This window comes from Pararge aegeria, chromosome 15, assembly GCF_905163445.1.
Source record: "Pararge aegeria chromosome 15, ilParAegt1.1, whole genome shotgun sequence".
Lineage (NCBI taxonomy): Eukaryota > Metazoa > Arthropoda > Insecta > Lepidoptera > Nymphalidae > Pararge > Pararge aegeria.
In genome coordinates, this window is record NC_053194.1 from 6556959 (window position 1) to 6578848 (window position 21890).

Below are 21890 nucleotides of genomic sequence, written 5' to 3' on the forward strand. Positions count from 1 at the left end.
GATTCAACCGCCATAGCAGATCGCTAGATTTTGCAGTTTTATTTATTGAAAATAAATACCAATCTGACTTGAAACTGCTGAGTTCGCTGTAGCCTGTATGCGACTGACACTTCAGTACGTTGGTATTTAGTCTATTCTGAGGCTGTATGGTCAATGATCTTTGCCTGTCCTGAGAGGAATTAAAAAACAATATTAGTCAATTGTGTGGTACTGCTCTCTAGTATAGTGTATAATCTATGGGTACTGCAGTGGTAAAATATGAGTTTCGTAATAAACACGTTAATGTTCTATTTTCTATTTATTCCGTAGTGAATCTAAAGCAGACATTAAAATTGATTAGTAGTATACCTTATTAGTTTGCTTGTGAAATTATATTGTGTTAACAACATGGAGTACCAAGACCAGGCAGATTACAATAATATTATTGATGTAATAATAAGCACCTTTGGCGAAGTTTTAAGCAGAGACGTATTATACAACATCGTTGAAAACTTTGGGGGAGACCGTAAGTAAAATTTATTTGCCATATTTTAAAAACGTATTGTTTTTCTACCTGTGATTGTGATACACACACTCGTGAATTACATCAAACTCATTTGGACGCATTCATCAGTGTGTTTGTAGGTGTGCAAGTGTTTGTATACGTATTTGTGTACAGTATTGTATATGATACATATTGCGCGCCTCTTTCTACAAGGCTATCGTTAGGGCGCAAAGCTAAAAATCTGCTTAAAACAAACCTTATGGTTATTGCTAAAAGGTTCAGTTTCATTTGCAGGTAAATTGTAAACCCTTACTAATATTTTCCCGGGATGCAAACCCTGCATTGATTTATTTGGCGACTGCACAGTATTGATTATTGCCGGTCAGACCGAAGCACCAACATCCTTTGTTCTGCCTTAGTTTGAATCTGAAGTTACATTTAGGTATGTGATTTAACCCACAATTAATGTATTTTACAATCTATTATGATCTATTATGTACTGCAGTGTTTTAGAATGTTAGTGATTGTAGATTTAAATGTTTGATGAAAATCTGCTATTTTTGTTTTCAATGTAAGGCCTTGCTCTTGATCTGTGTTAGTTTAGTTATACAGTTAAATTTGATTTAGATGGTACCATAATTGAATTGATATGTCTTAAGTGTAAAGTGATGCTGCTATCCTATTGTAGTATGTTAGGGTATGTTTTTTTCATTATTTCTTCTTCTTTGTAATCTGTATATTTTTAAAGTTAATAGTTCTTTACACCTATGCACCAAAAATTATGAAAATCAGAATCTGAATTTCTAATTATTATATGGCTATCTCTTTATATATATATATATTTCTTGAGTGTGTGTGTATGTCACAGAACTCCTAGACGGCTGGACCAATTTGAACGAATTTTTTGGTATACCTACATTTGGGTGGCACCTTGGATGGTTTAGATTCACAAATTAGCCTGACAGATGCCTGCTAGTATATGAGAGTCTGCTAGTATATCGGTCGAATTCTGTACACTGTACTGCACATTCTGTAATTTTTTTACGGAGGGCACTCTATAACCTATATTGAACCCTAAACTGTAATATTTTTCTGTATCTGGACCGCGCATCATGCTGTAACTACTGAATGAATTCAAATGGAACTGCACAATTTGAGTTCATACTACAAGGTAGGACATAGGATACTTTTTATCCTAAAACTCAAATCTGAAAGTGAAAGCTTTTTACAATTTATCACCATAACTCTGGCAAATGTAAATCAATTTAAATAATTCATTTGTATAGGATAGGTTGACATTCAACTTTGAAAGTGAAATTGTTTGACAATTTATCACCATAACTCTGTAAAATGCAAATCAATTTAAATATTTCTTTTGTATTGGATAGGTTAATCAGCTAATTTTGCTCAAATTTTGTGTAGATATGATGAATATGATTAGAGATACAGGACAGAACTCCTCAGCAGGCAGCCGAAAACCCCTCATTTAAGGCATAACAATACTGAATACATGAAGTGTAACTACATTTACGATGACTTCAGCGCTAGGACTAAATAAAAACTGTTAGAAATTTTCATGGTAAACTTTTAGCATACAAATCAACTAACAATGCGATTTTGTTTCTTCCGTTAACAATTACTATTTCTTGTAATTGATAGGAGCAGAGACTAATGGATAACAAATTATCTTTCATACTTCCAAAGACGGGCATCCATCCATTTACTGACTTGGGTCATCATAGCTTACCAACTGCTATCGACTAATATGTAGTGCTGCTTTTATGCCAAACATTATTAATGCAGTCATTTGTCAGGGGAATTCAAAGTATTTTAATTAAGGCAAAACAATTATTAATAATAATATGCAAATTTGTTTAACTATGTTGAAATTGTATCTGTACTTAATATCATAGGTTTGAATATTAGATCCTTCCAGTACAATTGCAAAAAAAATATGTTTGGTATCTGAATTACTGATGTAGGTGTAGACTATATAGCAGTATGTCATATATAGCAGTATATAGCAGTTCGCTGATTTTTTTTTATCTTTTTCTACCTCAAGGGGTAAGGTAAGCTGAAATCTAAAGGGGTAAGGTTCAAAAGGGGTCGATTTGGCATGGAATACCCCATATATATATAGCTTGATGGTCACAGGGCGCCACATAACAGGATGTGTGCCTACACCTGCCATGCCCTGCATTCACCCGATGGTTTACCGATGGTTACCGTTGGGTGGACCCTCTGCTTGCTTTTAATACTTGGTTAATTACAATATAGCTTAATAACATAACAATTAATAGCATGAATGCATGAATGAAACTTTATTTTTTAATTTTTGACTGTTGTCCTGTCTTTGTGAGTATCTTTGAAAGAGGTGAAGTTTGTTAAAAATTATTGTTGTTGTTTGTGATTCAATTAGACGATTCTTAAAGAACAATGGCGAAATCTTATTTGACTAAAATTTAAGCGTCTAGTGAACACATTTTTATCAAACATACTTTCAAAATTATCCATATTTTATCAAGCTATCGCCTAAAACAGTAAAAACCGGGTATTAAAATTCATTTTATACAAAACTTAATTGAATAATAATTAATTATCTATTTCCGATTTTTTAGTTTTTTAGATACTTTATTAACATATATTTTAAACATAAACCCTTAATGTCTCAGAGTTTGTCTGGATAGATAGCTGAATAGTAGCACAAAATATACTTGTTTTATTGATCCTACCATATTCCATGCTAGAACATTTGTAAGGCACCGGCCGCGCGTTGCTGTGGTTTTCTTGTATTTTGTTCAATTCTTAGGTAGAAAAAATAACTCGAAATAAATGCATTGCATTGCATGCATTTATAAATTGAGATATATCTTCAGTAGGAACAAAACACATATTTAAAAGAAAAAAATATAAAATCAGTTCAGTAGTTTCAGAGTTCAACCCGGACAAACATCGTGACACTGATATTAAATAGAAATAACGTACAAAAGTTAAAAACTGAATACGTACTGAATACGATCTGTTGCTGAACATCTCTTCTCTCTATCACATGTATGCAGATGATATCCAAATATATCGCTCATCTACCCTTCAAAATCTTGGTTCTGCTATTGCAGCTATAAATAATGATATGGCTGCAATTTCTGAGTGGAGCAGGCAATATGGGCTAAAGGTCAATCCTGCAAAATCAAAAGCTATCGTTATTGGTAGCTCAGGAATGATCGCGAGGGTTGATTGGCTGAGCATTCCTTCTGTTATTTATAATGGCATCGCTATTCCTTTTTGCGACTCTGTGAAAGATCTTGGTGTATACCTCGACCGGGAATTGTCATGGACAGTGCATGTCAAAGAGCTGAGTCAGAAAGTGTTTGTGGCGATGAGCTCGTTGCGAAGGCTGCAATCATTTCTTCCAATTCCGACCAAAGTTATGCTAGCACATTCTCTTTTTCTATCTATTCTCGATTATGCGGATGCAAGCTTTCTTAATCTGACCGAGGATCAGCTTAATAAACTTGAGCGTCTTCAAAATCTGGCTATTCGGTTCATATTTGGCCTTCGCAAATATGACCATGTTTCCGTATTTCGACAAAAACTCAAGTGGCTTCCTATTCGTCGTCGCCGGGATATGCATGTACTTTCTCTTCTGTACTGTGTGTTATTTCATCTAAATACTCCCTCGTATTTAAAAGAGAAGTTCACTTTTCTTGGTGAGCAATCTGGTGTAAGATCGTGCCGTGCGCTGACGCTGTGTATGCCTTATCATAAGACAAAATTTTATAAGCGTTCGTTTAGCGTACGAGCTGTGGAATTGTGGAATGCGCTTCCATTGAGCATACGACGATCCAAATCACTGGCGATATTTAAAAGAGCAGTTAAGGCCCATTATATTGTTAACGACTTTTAATAGTATGTATATATGTACTTACTCATTTATTGTATGTTAAAGTATTTAATTATGTAAGTGTTGTTATTATATATATTAGTTTATTTTTATATTTATTTATTTATTATATTATTTACTTTTTATCTATTTGTGCACACTAGTTTATGTATTGGCATGTAGTTATTTGCATGTATGTATTTTAATATTTGTACCACCAGCAGTCTATTCTCCTCTTCTTTTTTTTTTCCTAATTCTAAGGTTGCCTGGCAGAGATCGCTATTAAGCGATAAGGCCGCCTTTTGTATTACTACTTCTTTCGATGTTTCTGTTTTTGTTACATTTTAAATGTTGTGGTATACAAATAAAGAGTTTAATAATAAATAAATTAATTATTTTTTCAACTAGGTATAGGCGCCACAATTTTATATAAAATAATGTGATGTATGGAAGTTCGCCGTTTTAGCCGCAGCAGTTTTATTTTCAAACTATATAATACGCGGCCGAGCGTCCCTCTGCATATTTCTTGCTTTAGCATTTCTATACCCTTCGTAACTTCTAAAAGGTCTAATGTAAATTTAAAGAGGAATTTGCAGATAATTAATCAATTTTAATTATAAAACTATTTATTTGGATAAGGATTAACATCATGTTAGGAATGTCAACATTGCACCCATGTTTTGAGTGACAAATTATAACAAAAAGCGGTTATTAAGACATAACAGTTAGACATATAGCCTACCGGACTTTTTGTAGGTAATAATGATTACTTTCAACATGTAGTACATTATTTTTATATATTATCATTCATTATCATTAACAAACATCGTTATATTTCAGCCAATTTACAGAAAACCATAATAAAATACACTAAAACCTTCCACATGAGTCACACTATGTTCATTAGTGAAAACCGTACGAAAATCCTTTCGGTAGTTTCAGTTTTTCGCTAAGACAGACAGAAAGAAGCCTTTGTTACTTTTCACGTCAATCTAAAACAATTGCGGAAAGATAGCGATGCTATCTTGTTGGAACTTTTTTTCTTTTCTGGCATAAAAGAAGCCTATGAGCTATTCCAGACTATATTGTATGTCTCTGCCAAATTTCAGCCAAATCGGTTCTTTCGTTGTGGCGTTAAAGCAAACAGACATCCATCCATCCATCCATACATACATCCATTCATCCATTCATCCATTCATCCATTCATCCATACATTCATTCTCACAAACTTTCGCATTTATAGCATTAGTAGGACGGTACGCATGCATTCGTTGCTATGTGCTATATGCCTTGCTACTTGCTGTTATGAGTGAAGAGTTATGCACTTTATCTCAGAGAATATTTATCAGATCTTAAAATTAGACAATACATGCTTGATAGTATACACTTTCAAATAACGGACGGACGGACTAACAGACAGACAGACAGACAGACAGACAGAAAGACAAAAATTAAATAAAAATCGGTTTTGGACTCAGTATCGATTATAATATTGATGCCAGTTATTATGCTAGAAAAAATATACATACTATAATAAAATAGTTTTATATGAGGCCGCTATTTTGAAAAAAATAATAACTACCACCCTTACTAATTTAGAGTTTTTACTCATTCCTAACTAACATTCTGTATATTACATTTTTTGTTACTGCCACCAGTTGAAGAATCTGCAAATGCTGTAATGAACATCATTATGGAAGAAAAAGAAGTTAATAATACACAACCTGGTTCAAGTATAAACCAGTTAGAGCAAGCAGTAGAAGAAGATAACCAACCTAAAACATACAAGACCAGTTCAGATATAAATAACACTATGGACTATAAAACTTCTGGAATATTCAAAGCAGCTGCGTCAAATGCTAACACTTCTAGATCAGCAATTCCGCTTGTATATCAGGCTTCAAACGCGACTTCTGCTCCAGGTATGCAAAATGTTTGGACTGATCAGATTGGGAAAATATTTAAACATCATGAAAAGGGCTCACGTATTTTAATAATTATGCGAGGTTTACCTGGAAGTGGAAAGACTTATCTTGCTGAAAGAATTATCGATGCAATTTATTGCACGAGAAACCAATATTATTCAACTCATATACTTAGTACCGACGCTTACTTTATGCGCAATGGCGATTATATATATGATAAATCAAGAATTTCTGAGGCACACGAGTGGAATCAAAGAAGAGCTAGAGATGCCATGGCGGAAGGAGTAAGTCCTGTAATTATAGATAACACGAATATAGAACTTTGGGAAATGGAGTGCTATGTAGTGCAAGGGGTAAAAAATGGATACATTATTGAAGTTTTAGAACCAAATACACCATGGGCAAAAAAAGCAAATCAATTATGCAGAAGAAACTCTCATAATGTTCCAGTCGCCGCTATTAGAAGAAAGTTGGATAACTTTCAAAGTGGCATAAATGGTGACTATTTATTAAAGATATTTAAGTTGCGATATACATCATCTGAAAGGCCACCTATTTTAAGAACAAAGCCTCCATTTTCATTAAAATTAACAGATCAATCAATAAATACAGAATCTGTGAATATTTCGGAGAGTAATAAAGATTCAGTGGATGCAACTCATGATAATTCTCAAAGAAGTTTGGCAGAGATCACAATTGACAACTCTCAAAAATCGTCACCATTATCTAATAATTGTGATCAGTTTGCAGAACTACAAAAATGCCTCGAAGAGATGGAGAAAGTAGAAAAAGAGTGGGAAAATGGTGATAATTGGGAAGATAACGGCCAAAATAAAGCTCAAAATAGTGTGGATTCCGGTTCTGTGAGTTCGAAACCTCAAAGACAAAATAAGTTACTGAGATCTGGTATTACAGAAAATTTTCAATCTTCTGATGAAGTTGATAATGATTGGAGCAGATGTTTCAAGTTATTACCATCTTGGGGAGAAGCAAGCAATATTACACAGATGGAGTGTATTCCTGTTATAGAAAAGAGATCAAGTAGCACTTGCATAGAATACGGTGATACAACAATATCCCCTTCAAAAAATCCTTTAAAAGTTTTAACTGCTGCACCAAGAAATATCAATGAATATCATGTTCCAGTAAAAGATAAGAAAATGCCAGAAAAGTGGATGCTTGATAAAAGTACTTCTACTAATAATAACAATAATATTATAACTTTTAATTGTCCGAATAAAGAGCAGCATTTCAATGTATTTAGAAAACTTTTCAAAAATATAGCCAGATCGGACTTACGGGACGTATTTGACAATTGCTTCGGTGATGTTAACTGGGCTGTTAATATTGTATTAACAGGTGGAGCCGGAATTAAATTAGATAATGTTGATAGTAATGATTATTCAGATACAGAAGCCGAAGCGCAAGAGGATAACGTTGATTTATGCCAATGTTTAGCGGCATACGATATCATACCGGATCATAATAACCCATTGCCACCGCCAGTATTAGAGATAAATAATACTAGTCATAATACTCAGTCTACACCGACGCCTTTAAAGTCTAAAGGTAAAAAAGAAAACACGGTTTCAGTAAGTTCCATACAATTAAAACGACAAATAGAAAAGAATGTAGTCATATCGGATAATCATTACTCAGAACATTGTTTAAAAATAAGAAAACTTCGACGGGGTGAATCTATAACTGATGAAGTGGGAAACACTAATGATGAACAAAGTAATACAGTAACACCTGAGCCTCATAAAACTGAAAATAATGAAGCATGTACATCGTCAAACGAACAGTACATCTCAAATCATAACAATAATCCAAGCACATCAAGAATTGAGAATAACGACGCAGGAACAGAAAATTCGCCCGTTGTTTTTGAAGATATTGAAAAAAATTTAAGTATTAATTTGGGAAAAGAATTCGTATCTCAACTTGATGATATTTTCGGACGCCGTAATATGGAGTACCCTCCGAATGTTATCCCTAAAATTAATATGCCCATGTCCCTTTTGGAAGAAATCAACGCATTATGGATGGAATCACTCGTGGACCAACTAGATGAAGACGTTAAACAATCAGCAGAAATGATGGTCCAACAGGATGTAGAGTTTGCTTAGTGAGTATTTTTTTTAATTTATGTGATTTTTTGTTTCGTCTAACTTTTTGCGCGCAAAGTTAATTACTCTATTATATTTACAAAAAATCTTACGCGAATGTGTTGCGTACTTCCTACTAATGTTTTAAAAGTATGGTGTATACATAACAATTGAACTAAATGTGATTTGGTCCAGTAAGGGGTTTCATTCTATATTTAGAAGTTCATCTTTACAATATACTTAATTATTATTATACTGGAATTGGTTCAGATTCCACATGATGGGGAGTAGTATGCAGCTGGGCTAGTAAACAACATGATAATGCAAAATTTTTGCTGGGATCAATACTTTTAGAGAAATAACTGTACCTACTTATAAATTTTGCGTAAAGCACGTGCGTGAGAACCACCAGCTTTGTTTACATTGAAAGTTAATTGTGTTTGCGGAGACGTTGTTTAGACTTATTCTTCTTACGAGGGGAGGTCCAACAGTTGGTAGAATGAAAGGGCTTCAAATAAAATGAAGCAACAAATCTTTTGTTTCTGTTCGATAAAATCACCCTTAAGCTCAATAAATCTATGAATGATTTTTTCTAAAACATCGTAAACATATTTTTTATCTCCTGCCTTAAAATGAGCCAAATTTTTTACCCCTTAAGTATTTTTTTAATTGGAGAACCAATAAAAATCACATGGGGCTCGACCTGGACTCGGTAGGTTGACTAGTGATTCGAAGCCATGCGTGTGCAGAGCAGCCATTGCAGTTCTGTTCTTGTAAACCGGGGTCTTGTCTTGCAAGAGCAACACACAAGGGTCAATCTTCTCGACATGTTTCCTGGATGGCCTCCTTTTATTTTTCTAGTTTTGTTGCGTAGTATTCTCCGGTTATGGCCCTACCTTTTTCCTTGTTATCAATCAGTATTATCCGCTTACAATCCCAATACAATAACCATCAACTTTTCCGCCGACTCCGACACTTTGAATTTCTTTGGCGGTTTCCCCTTTTTTTGCCATTGCATAGACTGTAACAATCCCGGTAACAATCCCCTCCAAAATCTGCGCAGGTTGGTCTCCACACAACTAAAAAAATTGGTTTGACGTATCGACGCGTTGTCGTTCCTTTTTCTCGGTACCTATCTTTCACTGACTTTTATCACAGCAGGTTCAATTTTCTCCATAGTTTTACTTTTCTTCCGGATTGACTTGTAAAGCAGGCGAGTGTTCGTAAACGAATAACACAATAAAGCTGAAACTCAAAAAATAAAGATATTTGTCTAAAAATAGTTTTCTTACGATTTTCCACAGTCAATTAGCAAAAAAACAAGCAGAAATGACAAAAGCAGGCAAAGAACCCGAAGTACCTGATTTCAAGGAATTAATGGATTTGGATTTAGCACTTTCGATTTACCGAAAAGATATAGACGAGTGGCGTAACAATCTGCCAGATGACCTAGCCGCCAGATTGACAAGGGAAAAATTATATAACCTATTCCAGGACGTTCCTCATGACATCTTAACTGAACTGCTTATGGCTCATGATAATAATTTCCAAGAAACTGTTGAGGTAAGTAAATTTCTTTAAAGTTTACTCATCTTGTGTGTTAATTTACAAGTAATAATATTTATTTAGCTAGATACTGGCTCACTACCATCATTTAAAACTTTATTTATAAATGTCAGTTTTATTTGACCTACCTTGGCTTCTCTATGTATTATAATTATGAAACAAAACGTCAATAATATTCGGTTCTTACTTATGATATTGGCGTTTTGTCGTTACGTAAACTCTTTGGTTACGAATTCTTATTTAAAATTTATACAGCTATTTACTCATTCTTTGGTGTTTTGAAACCCCTTCTACTTCATTAGTTTTTTCCTCTTTTGGCTTTTTCTTTGCGTTACTTCATTAGTTTTTTCCTCTTTTTCTTTGCTTTCACTCAGTTTACAAAATGAAACGAGTTTCCATGGCACCAGTGCTACAGAAACGGCTCGAAGGACTAATGATAAGTATGGCGGTGGTGTAGCAAAAGAAAACACAGTGCGTTTTTGGTTCTAACGTTTTCGTTCTGGAAAGGAGAATGACCAGCACAGTATGGATCTAGGACACTTTCTAATACTTCTGTATATCGATAAATGTTATCATAAAATAAAGCTTGATTATCCTTATTTCGAAATATTTTTTTTTGATTGGAACCCCAGGTTCCGAGGAAAACTAAGGTTATCTTCATTGAGAGTCACAGGGCTCCAAAACACAACACTGCATTCGATTAAGCTTATACGTAGGTATACGAAATATAATTATTATCTCAACTCGACGTAAAAAACACAAACCTGCATGAGAGTGAAACTAATTAAATTCAATGAAAGCAAAAATGACAGTGATATAAAACGGGTGCATTTTCGATACATCTTCATCTTGGATAAGATTCAGCGATGCAAAGATACCTCCGGGTGTCTTAGTCGTTATCTGATAATTGCGTAGAAGCCAATACACATTGAACCAGTTATTCTTTTGTTATCCATATCGTAATGTCACTTAAAGTTAAGTTAAGTCATTATAATCATCGGTTATATCGACTAAGAACTAATTAGTAACTAACTAAATTACCTACCTATTTTTGATAAAATAATATTATAAGTAATCAGTTAGAAGCCAAATAAATGTCCCAATAAACAGCTGGAATAAAATAAAATAAAAAAATCATTTCGCTATATATACCAACGGTAAAACTTTGATAGCTTATATCTCGTAAACTTTAGCTTTATAGGAAACTAGTCTCACAAGCTAATGGCTCATATACTACCCATTGATCAATACAGTGGATTACAAAAATGGCCGGCAGTAGCAATACAAAGCGGCATAAACTTGATACTAAAATATTCAAACCCCTTTGATTACTACAAATAGCAAGGTAACCTTGACCTAATGCTGCATAGTCCACAAGTCCACGATAGTCGGCAATTCCATAACCCGTTTGACAACTACGTGATCGACTAGTTGACAATCCCAAATTTACTAGCGGTTTGGGGCACCGAAGAGATGTTAGCTCCCTTTGTGTGTTCTATCGACTCTATAATGGAGATTGTTCTGAAGAGTTATTTACACTGATACCGCCTTCCCTGTCCTCTGACTGCGCCTCACGTCGCAGAAATAAATTCCATCCTCACCATGCCTGGCATTTTTCTGCTATTTGGAATACCAGCTAATTTCGACCGCGTACGTTTACAAGTTGTGGAACAATCTCCCATCACATGTGATCCCTCCAAACTGCAATCAAGGTTATTCAAGGGGCGGATAGAAAAAATTGTCCACAGGAATACCCCAAGAACTTTCTCTTGAGATATTGTATTTCAGACGGCATTGTCAGATCTGACCGATTTTTTTTTTAGATTATATAAAAATAGATTTTTTAGAGTTAAAAGCCGGAAAAGCTCTGGTGGCTTCACACATCTGGTGCTGCAGATCACTTAAAATCAGGGGACCCACTTGCTCGTTTGCCCGCGTTAATATATATATCTAAAAAAAAAACTAAATCAGAAAATGCAGTAACAGGCGCGAGTTAGGAAATTTATGGTCTCCACCCGCGTGTCTGGGAGATCAGTTTAAGCCGTCGTCGGCCCCGGTTATTACAACTAAACCTAAACTGTAAAAACATCATACTGCATTTGATCACAGTGGTGGGTTTTTCATAACTTGGTAATAATGTCGATATGTTTTAAGATTAAATCATACCAGAGGGCTCTCAAAGTTTTATAGTCACGGTTTAATTAGATTTTTATTGCTTTTATTATTTCCAGTGCCTCTTGATATCTACCGGTAAAACCGAATATCTTGAAACAAAAAATGGCGTCGGCAGATATGTTATGGAGAAAGAAACTGAGAGACAGCAGAAATTGCTGGAAGAGGAGAGAAAGGTGAAATATTGTATTCAGTACATACGCAACTAGTTTGCAATAATTCTGAACAACTAGGCGATTTGACTCTACATCTTTGGGTATTGCCCACCCATAGCCTAGTATCTGGATTCTGGAATGCTCGACTTCGGGCACCATTGCCAAATGAAACATTGCACTGGTCTTTTATAATATTAAACTATATTAAACTGCATCGGGTGGACTGGTATACACGTATATAATAGATCGAGAAATATAAACCGGTAGACTGTACCATCTTAGAACCAAAAACTCATTAGCTTGATGTAACACTGCCCAGCGCAATCTAGTTTTACTTAATATTATTTTTAGTACAGATGCTAAAAAACTGGTATCTTTCATAGCTGTATATCGTGAGGATTTTAGATTTTTTCTACTGTTTTTTTAAGTTGCAAGTTTTTTTTTTATGTTGTTGTCCCAAAGTTTTGTTTTAACAATTTTATAATTTTTAGGTAAATTAATTATTAGCGCAGTAACTATAAAATATATTATAAAGTGCATGTGTTCAAAACATTAAAATTTTACTGTATAATTTTCTAACATTAAACATTCTCCAAAACAGTTTCCTAATATTCGCCATGATTTTTTATTATAGTAATAATTGAGGGACCAATCAGATGGCCCACCTGATGGTAAGTGGAAAACCATCGTCTATAAACAGAGCAACCCTTCACAGGGCATCCAAGGACCAACCATCATTTGTAGGGTTAAGTATCATGTGCCTGTGATGACACCGGCAACCATCCCTTCATACCGGAGCACAGCATTGCAACAATGCTGCTTAGCGGCAGAAATAATGGCGACAGTACTTCCCCGGACGAGCTCTGTCACAAATAGCTCTACTACTACTGATAGATTCATTGATTACGAATGACCAGTTCAATGTGAGTTAAGTAAGCCAGAAGAGTATTTGGAGAAACGTTTCATAGATGATGGTTTTGTTTTGTTACAGACTATATCGGAGGTGGAATGGCCACTGCTCCCGAAGTCAGAGAAAGTGGACATGTTAGTCGTAGACCATTATCGCGATGAGGCCGAGAAACATTTGCGCTCGAGGAACCAGTAAGTTGAAAACACCCTTAATAATTTTTCATTGTTAATTCAAAAAATTCAAAAATTCATAATTCATTTATTCAAGTACGCCTAAATTAATAAGCCTTTTTAAAAGCAATAATTTTAATTAGTCACGTATTCTAATTTATTTTACTTTATATTGTGTTGCAATCAATTGACTTTACTAGTGTAATTTGGCTTAGTTAAAAAATAAATTTAATTTGAAATGTACTCTAGAATAATATTTTTTTTCGCTTGGAAAATACTAAATTATTAATAGTTTTTTGTTATTTTAACCTCGTTTAGCAGCTCTCAGCACGTTAAAGCGACTTGAAGTGGCATCAATTATAAATATTATAGGTATACTTAGAACATAAAGAGAACTAAATATTTGTCTAAAAAGTAATAAAAACAACTTACGTTTTCAAGACAGGTCAGAAAAAATGGACTGTACAATGTGTGTGTACCTTTTGGGAGGCTTTGGTCGTGGCTAGCTACCACCCTAATCCCTAAGGCGTGCTGCCAAGCGATATAGCCTTCCGGTACGGTGTCGCGTAGAAACCGATAAGGGTTATGGGTTTCATTTAACTACCCTAGCCACTAACAGGTTAGCCCGTTAACGTTTTAGAGTTGCTTACAATTGAGGGCTAACTTGTAAAGGACTAAAAAAAATACATATTTGTGATTTGATTTTTGTAATTTTATCTACAGCTATTACCAGAAGGCTCAGGAATATATTAGGCGCGGCATGACCCCGGCCGCGACCTACGTCAGCGGAGTAGCCGAGTATCATAAGAGGATGTACGAATTGTCCAATAGCAAGGCGGCTGCCACTCTTATACAAGTAAGTCTTTATAAACTACTAGCAAACCGCGTAACAGCCTTGCGACGACTCCACCGCTAACATCGGCAACTTAGCGCGGGGCGGCGAGCGTTAAAAACAAAATAATAATAATAAATAAATAATAAATGCTTTTATTTTTACTCATATGATAAAAATTAAAAAAGCTAAGCAAAATACTACGATAATATAACTTATATGAAATAAAAACTACAATTAAATTAAAAAATTAAAATCTTATTAATATTATAAATGTGAAAGTGTGTATGTTTGTTTCTCAATCACGCAAAATCGGCTGAAAGGATTTGGATGAAATTTGACATGCATGAGGCATTTCAAATGAAAAAGGACATAGGCTTACCTTTTATCCCGATTCCCTAAGAAGTACAGAAATAATTATTTCAATCGGTTATAATTTGTCGGAGTTATGGTATAAATCGTCAAACACTCATCCCCTCTCCCAAAGGAACCGAGCTTAATATCGGGATAAAAAGTATTCTGTATTACTTCTAACACTTCCAAGAATATGTGTACAAAGTTTCATGAGGATCGGTTAAGTAGTTTTTGCGTGAAAGCGTAACAAACAAACTTACATTCACATTTATAATATTAGTAGGGATAGGGATTGTTGATGGATATAGTCTGTGATACCACCGAAAGTTAAAAGTAAACACTGGAAGATTTTTTTTTTCTTTTAAGTTCCACGCAAGCCGGTCTCCTGATAACTCCAGCATAGATCTGCACTACCTGAGAGTGGGTGAAGCCAAGGAATCCCTCGATCTATTCATCGATACGCACATTCAGAAACTAAGGGAGATGCTAGATAAGAATGGCGTTCAATTCCATACGCTATTTTTCATAACCGGACGGGGACTCCACAGTAATGGCAAGCCAAAGATTAAACCTGCTGTTATGAAAAGGCTTTTGGAACGGGGCTTAGCGTGAGTACATTTATAACTACATTATTTTGACCTAGCATACCATCGACTGTGACTCTTTTAAATATTATCTTTACGTAAAGTAAATATGTATTAGTTTATTTTATTTATTTTATATATATGTACTGTTTTTGTAATTATTAATATGTATGTATATTCTTAGAGCTTTGCGCACCGCTATAAGGATTCATATGGGAGCCAATTTCTCATAATGGCTGCCTGGATGAAATCACTAAAAGTGATAAGGCCGCCTTTGTTACACAAATTTAAATGACCTGTACCTTTGTTCTCTTTTATTTATTTCTTGTGTGCAACAAAGTATTTTTGATCGATTGATTGATAAAACGTGAGGTTTATATTATGGGACATAAGGTAAACTTCCATAACAGTGGCGCCAGTACGTGGCTTTGACTTTGACTTATAATTTATATTAAAAATGGAATTGGGCGACCACTATAATCGAAACATTTTAAACTGAACCTTCGGGTCATAAATCATATTTATTTCCCTCACACTCACAGGTCTTATAAAGAGGTCATATTATATGTAAATATAGTTTAACAATTTTAATCTTTATAATTACACAAGTAGTAAAAATGGTTTTAATGATTAAAGTAGGATCCTATTGTCACCCGTTTTGAAGTAAAGAGTTGAAGTTTGCACATTTTTGAACACCTGTCTTAGATTCTTTCAAGCATCTTTGTGACAACAAAGACATGCAAGTTTCTTACCAATTTGCAAACCTTGATAACTAGACGGGTTTTGAATTTTAGGTCACCTAATCAAAGAAAAATTATTATTGCATTCTAACTTAATTTTCGAAACAATTAAAACAATATTCAATAAATTGGTTTATATACTTAGGGTTTATATACTTAGTTTTAAACTAATCTAATTAATTATTAATAGATAATTTAGTGATGTACATTTATATTTATAAGATATCTCGTGCACAGATATATCCTCTATATAAGATATCTCAGTAGACAGAACAGACGGACTTGACGTTTCAAAAGTGCGTAATAAGGCCTATAGTCGTAAAAAATTAATAGGCCCGTTTTGACATTTGTAAAGACCATAGAATGTAACTTGGAACGACACTGAAAGTAAAAATAAAATAAAATCAATTACATACAGTGTTTTAAAAAATACGTAATTTTTTTTGGGACGTTAAATAATATGAAAGAATATATCGCGAGTATTCTTTTTGCGCTTACGCAATTTATAATTGTTGCGAAACGTTTCGAAAACATTTACGTTCTCAGTCTTTTTTTTTTATTCTAGAGTTGTAACCATTTTTTCTACTGAATATTGAAATTAAATATTGTGTAGTAATCTTTACTGCAAAGAATGAGCTTGGTACTCAAAGCCGCAAATAAAATTTTGAATTGACGACATTGGGTTCTAAATAATGAGTCTGATTTGATGTATGGCACATGACTGAAGCGTCCCCGCGCGCACTGCGCAGTTTTTCGTTCCCCATCTTGTAAAGTTGACTGTGCGCTCGTTTAAGTTTGATATATATTGTTAACTATTACGTTAACTTTGGCTCTTCTACTTTGGCATTGATTTAAACATAGTGATTTGACTCGATTTTTGTGTTTGTTGTTATATAGTACGAACTCTGTTTCAACATGTTGAAAAGTCGACGTATAATCAACAGCCAGTCACGCGAATTAGTTGTGAAGTTAAAGGAAAACTTTGAACGAACGAACACTTTACAATACATAATCATATCAATCAAGTACTGATACAAACTTAAATTGATATATCGTGAGTATCGAGTACCGAGTCTTATGGTTCCATAATTAGTTACGTCGCGATGACAAATGTCAAAACGGGCCTATTACTTTTTTACGAATATAGTTTATATTACTTGAAATACATTTAGAATTTCTTACGTCTCAGTGTTAGTATATTCATTGGCACAAGCGTCAGTTCAGCAGGGCGTGTATGTAAGATTACCAAATGGTCCTTAATTATACATAGATTTTTATATATAATAAAATGCTTATAAAAGACTGCAATGTTTCCCACTAGATGGCGCTCCTGACGTTATAATACTGATGGAAAAGCATTACTACTGAACTAGAAAATTACAATTACTAAAATAAAATAACACTAAATAACAATTTGACATTAGCACCTGCCAGCTTACTCCAGTGAATAAATTAATGCACTTGTTTGATTTGTCTAGGTACAATAGAATTGGCAACATGGATGCCGCTTCTGTAGCAGACAAATCTCTTAGCTAAATTAAATTGACAAGTCTTAAAAGTAATGCTGCCCTTTTTACACGCCATCCGATAGAAAAGGATAGCACTATTTTCTAGTTCAATTTTACAACACTAGTTGAGTTGTGTCATTCACAACAGAATTAGCACTATTGCAAATGATTGCAATATTTATACAGGCTGAATTTCAAGTGGTCATGCATTATCAAAGGCTCTGATTTGATGAAAAGTAAATGCGCATAAGTGGATTTTTCCCAAATCCTCGAAAGCTTTTTGAAGATTTTCATGCCCGCCATATTGAAAAATTCACTCTGTATACAGGGTTAAATCAAAAATACCAGAAAGCTCTCGTCCTATAGTTGTTTTCATTAGAAACTAACTACATTTATCTACAACTTTTTGTTTAACTCGATAGTTTGTGAAACATTAAATATTTTACATATATAGATACTCTACTTGTTAGTAGGAACTACAAAGCCGAGGGATTTTTGGTATTTTTTATTTAACCCTGTGTGCCTCTTCTCATTTTAGCTTTTTTTTGTTTGCAGCTTTACCGAGAAGAACCCAGGCTTGCTTACTGCTAGGGTGTCCGCTATCGACAAATTATCTGACGAAATCGCTTAGTGTCGAATGAAATCGCTCGATCAAGAGCGATTACAATCACACCATAGAAACCTTTATTTCCCCCAATTCCCCCCATTCCCACAGTATTATGAGACGTACAATGTCCCAGTTTATACTAATCATTTCACTAATCATTTTATGTACACACCTTATTGCCCGTATTGCAATCATTGCGTTGTATGTGCTCCGCCTACACAAAATGTTCTGTGCGTCGATATGATCACAACCCCGCGTTCGTCATTTTTCTTCTATAGACAAGAACCGTTAATTTAGAATACAAGTGATATGTGACAAGTTCGGTTAAATGCTGCGAGCTTATTTGATGTTGCTGAATAAAACTTCGGCTTTGACTGGATTTTAACTGGATAGATTCCAGAATATGCAGTGAAAAGTGCTTTTTTTTGTGTAAGAAAGAGACTTTTAACAGCACGCACGGACGGAAGTGGCTTAAATTTATTATAGCTGTAAACTGTTCACAAAAAATCTAAATATTTATCAAGAACTGTTGAAAAACTGTCAAATGACCGCCTGGTAAATTGCACATTGAAGAACCTTGGTGATTGTTAAACTTAGTAATTGCACTGATATTTAGAAAAGAACTCGAGGTTGATGTGAAAAATGAAAATAATATACAGTTTTCAATAAAATCTAAGCAGAATATGAAATTTTGGTTTTGAAACCAAAACGGATGTTTTCAACAATAAAATTCGATCACATAAGCTGTTATTTTCATACCTGCATACATATTTTGATGGAAATTTATAAATATGTGAATACCAAGTGGAAAGATTGTCATCGCAATGTACTTTTACGAGAGAAAAAATGTTTTCTAGTCTGTTAAGTACTTATAAGACAGCATTTTTTTTTTCTAGTAAGTATGGTTTCATTTTTGGCTTTGCGCCATAATTTTACATAGCAGCTTAGATTACTAGAGTTTAATTAATTTATTGTAAAACGTTCACCCGAGTAGTTAAACTTCGCTCGATCCACATTTTTATAATATTCGCTTTAATATGTACACCGTTTGTCCAAAGTTTTATGAATATAAGTGTACTACCACATGTTCATATTATATCAATTTAGTATGAAACTTTTGTGTAAATAAGTAGGAAGTTTTCAGTAGAACTCGGATTCTTGTCGTATTATGTAGTAGTTAGTGTAGTGGCCGAATACAGAATTCTCAATCAGTTCAGTTTCCTCAATTATTAAGCGTATTCGTTAAAATTTAAAACAAGATAAGAGGACCTTGAAAATTGAGACACTTTTCAGTAGTCGGTGATCAATTTCATAAATAATTAATCTTATTTTGTCTAATACACACAATGCTAAGTTTTAGTTAGTAAAGTATCTTAAGATCTTAAGATTTATTCTCAGTTTATTTATATATACATTGACGTCCTTAAAAATAAGGATTACAAATCTGTAACAAAACTTCGACAATGTTATATTCATCCTACTTAAAGCGATGATAGAAAAGCACCTGTACAATAAGCCCGGACTTTAAACAAGGATTTTGTAGTTGTTTATACAGCCTGCTCAAAACAAAAAAAAAAATTAAGTTATTAACATAAACTGATGGGCTAGCCATGGCAAGACGTAGCATTTGAGAACAGCATTTTGTAATTGTATATGCACAAAACAGCTGGGGTCTTTGGGGTCTCAGCATACGTTCCTGAAATAATGGCTTACCGTTCTATATCTGCTGTTCTGCAGCTTTGTATATGCTTAGCCTCCAATTATGTTTCTTGCCATTTTCTCGTTATCGCTATTTTTCCGTATTTAACATATATTTTTCGCTATATAAGTTAAAAAGAAAATATAACATTATTTTTGAACATATTAAAAAATTCTTACACTATATTGTCTTAATAAGAAAAGTACAAATTTTTTCAAAGAAATTTCTGATAATCTCAGATCATCTTTATTTTTTAAATTAACTTTTATCTCTAGGTCCTCACTATATGATATTTTTAATTACGTTGAAATTAAGATACCTCAGATAGCCTTATAAAACTAATTTATTATTTTTGAATATCTAAAACGAAATTATATAATTTGATAAGTGAGCTCAATTAAAAAATATGCTTAGTAAAACACGTCAGATAAATGCTTTTATTATGATACATAGCTACATACAGATAATTGGTTTACAATGATAACTTTTGAAATTAAACTGTTGAATAGTTAGGAAGTCACTTATCAATTTAAATAATATAGAAATGGAGTTTTTTTAATACAAAAAGATATTATATTCTCTCTTATAAAACATTTTTATCAACTTTGAATGGAGTATCATTCTGTGTTACTAAATATCAGTATATTTTATAAGCTCTCTTCTCGGCATATTATCCTCTTGAATATGTCATGCGATAATTATTATGATATTAAGATATATTTAAAAATACCAATGATTTAAAGAACTTGTTTTATCTAGCATAAAAGGGAAAGAATAGTTATAAAACATTAAAAGCCTTATTGTTTGACATTTACACTTGGAATTTTACAATTATAACATGACAGGTGTTTACGATTAAAAAATAATTACAACAGTTTACTGTAATAGAATAAAATAAGAATTATCTTATTAATTGCATAAAAGTAAGTCAGTTTATGGACTCGATGGTTCTCGAGTGATTGTATTCGTCTCGTTTTGAAAGTAAATAAATTTTATTGTTAAGAAAAAATCTATGTCTTTGTGTTAGATTAGATACAATAAATAATGGATATGGAAGATTTTGGTCACATTCGTCCATTATTTTCTTTCGGTATACGGTCTGTACGCTTTTACACCGACAACATGCTATTTAAAAAACCCCAAAAAAGGTGTCTGCAAACGTACTCTTCTTGCGATAACTTCGAATAACCGTGTATCGCAATATTTTAGAACGGAGTGATAATAATAAAAGAGTTTTGTTATTTTCACTCAAAATAGTTAATTAGGACGGTGACTAAAAAGTATTTCTGTAGATAGGTGTTAGAGATTTTAATTATGTCGATCAAATGACGTAAGTAACTTTTAAAGCTGATAGCACATTACAAGACGAGACACGACTAAAGATTTTTAAGCACTTACTGAAAATATTAAAAAATTTACTCGTCCTAATTTCTTATCTCTCTGCTCTATCTTTTTGCGTATTGGTATGTAATGTCATTTTGAAAAAAGGGTGTTTAAGAAAGTGACTATTTCGTTTTAAATAATTTTACTTGAAATTGTTTGTCATATTATGACCTTGTACTGTTCCCATTTGTCAAACAATCTTTGACATTTAAAAATCTTTTTGTTTGAATATTATCGTTTGTAGTGTGCCATCAGAATATTATTATTATTCTTCTCTTGATGTTTCTGTGTCAATTTAATGTGATGAATGTTACAAAATGTAAGTTAGGATAAGTTTCAAATAGTATAGTTTACATCCAAATTACGTCATGTGACGTTTAAAATAAAGAAGAAATGATTGGCCTTCGCGGAATTTTAGGAATGGCATGTAGAAACATCTCCAAGTTTTAATTGAAAAGTTTGATGGTTATAGAGTTCGAACGTAAACCAAATGTTTAAACTTTATTTCCTTGAACTGCGGTCCAAAAGGAAAAATATTTTTTTAAAGTTTTGGTACTATAAAGGCTTATTTGGCCGATTTGTATACTTTTGTAATGGAGATCCATTTGTAAACGAGTTTACATGAAGGCATTAGATTTATTTTTAAAAATTAAAAAAAAATGCTATTTCTATAACCTAGGTGAACTGGCCTGGATCGTAACAGGGTAAAATTAATTAAATTTTACAATGAAACCATGCTGAATTTGAGAACTTTTGTAAAATAGCATTAATAATTTACTACTAAATATCTCTTGCAAATTCATACCTAATCAG

At 33.4% G+C, this 21890-nt stretch overlaps 1 protein-coding gene across 4 annotated transcripts; it reads left to right on the forward strand.

Annotated features, from left to right (window-relative positions):
• The first annotated feature begins 259 nt into the window (after positions 1-259).
• Positions 260-19891, forward strand: LOC120629849. 4 transcript variants are annotated; one of them, XM_039898912.1, is made up of 9 exons: positions 427-505; positions 779-926; positions 6023-8417; positions 9702-9960; positions 12195-12311; positions 13282-13391; positions 14094-14226; positions 14923-15164; positions 17944-19891. In XM_039898912.1, exons 3-9 carry the CDS (start codon positions 6046-6048, stop codon positions 18017-18019), a joined length of 3309 nt encoding a protein of 1102 aa, XP_039754846.1. In that variant the 5' UTR covers positions 427-505; positions 779-926; positions 6023-6045; the 3' UTR covers positions 18020-19891. The 4 variants fall into 4 exon arrangements, with proteins under 4 accessions (XP_039754844.1, XP_039754845.1, XP_039754848.1 ...); XM_039898910.1 differs by lacking the exon at positions 779-926 and having other exon boundaries at positions 260-505; XM_039898911.1 differs by lacking the exons at positions 779-926; positions 12195-12311 and having other exon boundaries at positions 260-505.
• The last annotated feature ends 1999 nt before the right edge of the window (positions 19892-21890 follow it).

Bases quoted from the DNA above. Each gene is read 5' to 3' on its own strand.
- LOC120629849 (XM_039898910.1), top strand. From the start codon at position 388: ATGGAGTACCAAGACCAGGCAGATTACAATAATATTATTGATGTAATA. The intron at 9,961-12,194 runs GTAAGTAAATTT...TATTATTTCCAG, and splicing joins ATTTCCAAGAAACTGTTGAG to TGCCTCTTGATATCTACCGG. The intron at 15,165-17,943 runs GTGAGTACATTT...TTTTGTTTGCAG, and splicing joins CTTTTGGAACGGGGCTTAGC to CTTTACCGAGAAGAACCCAG.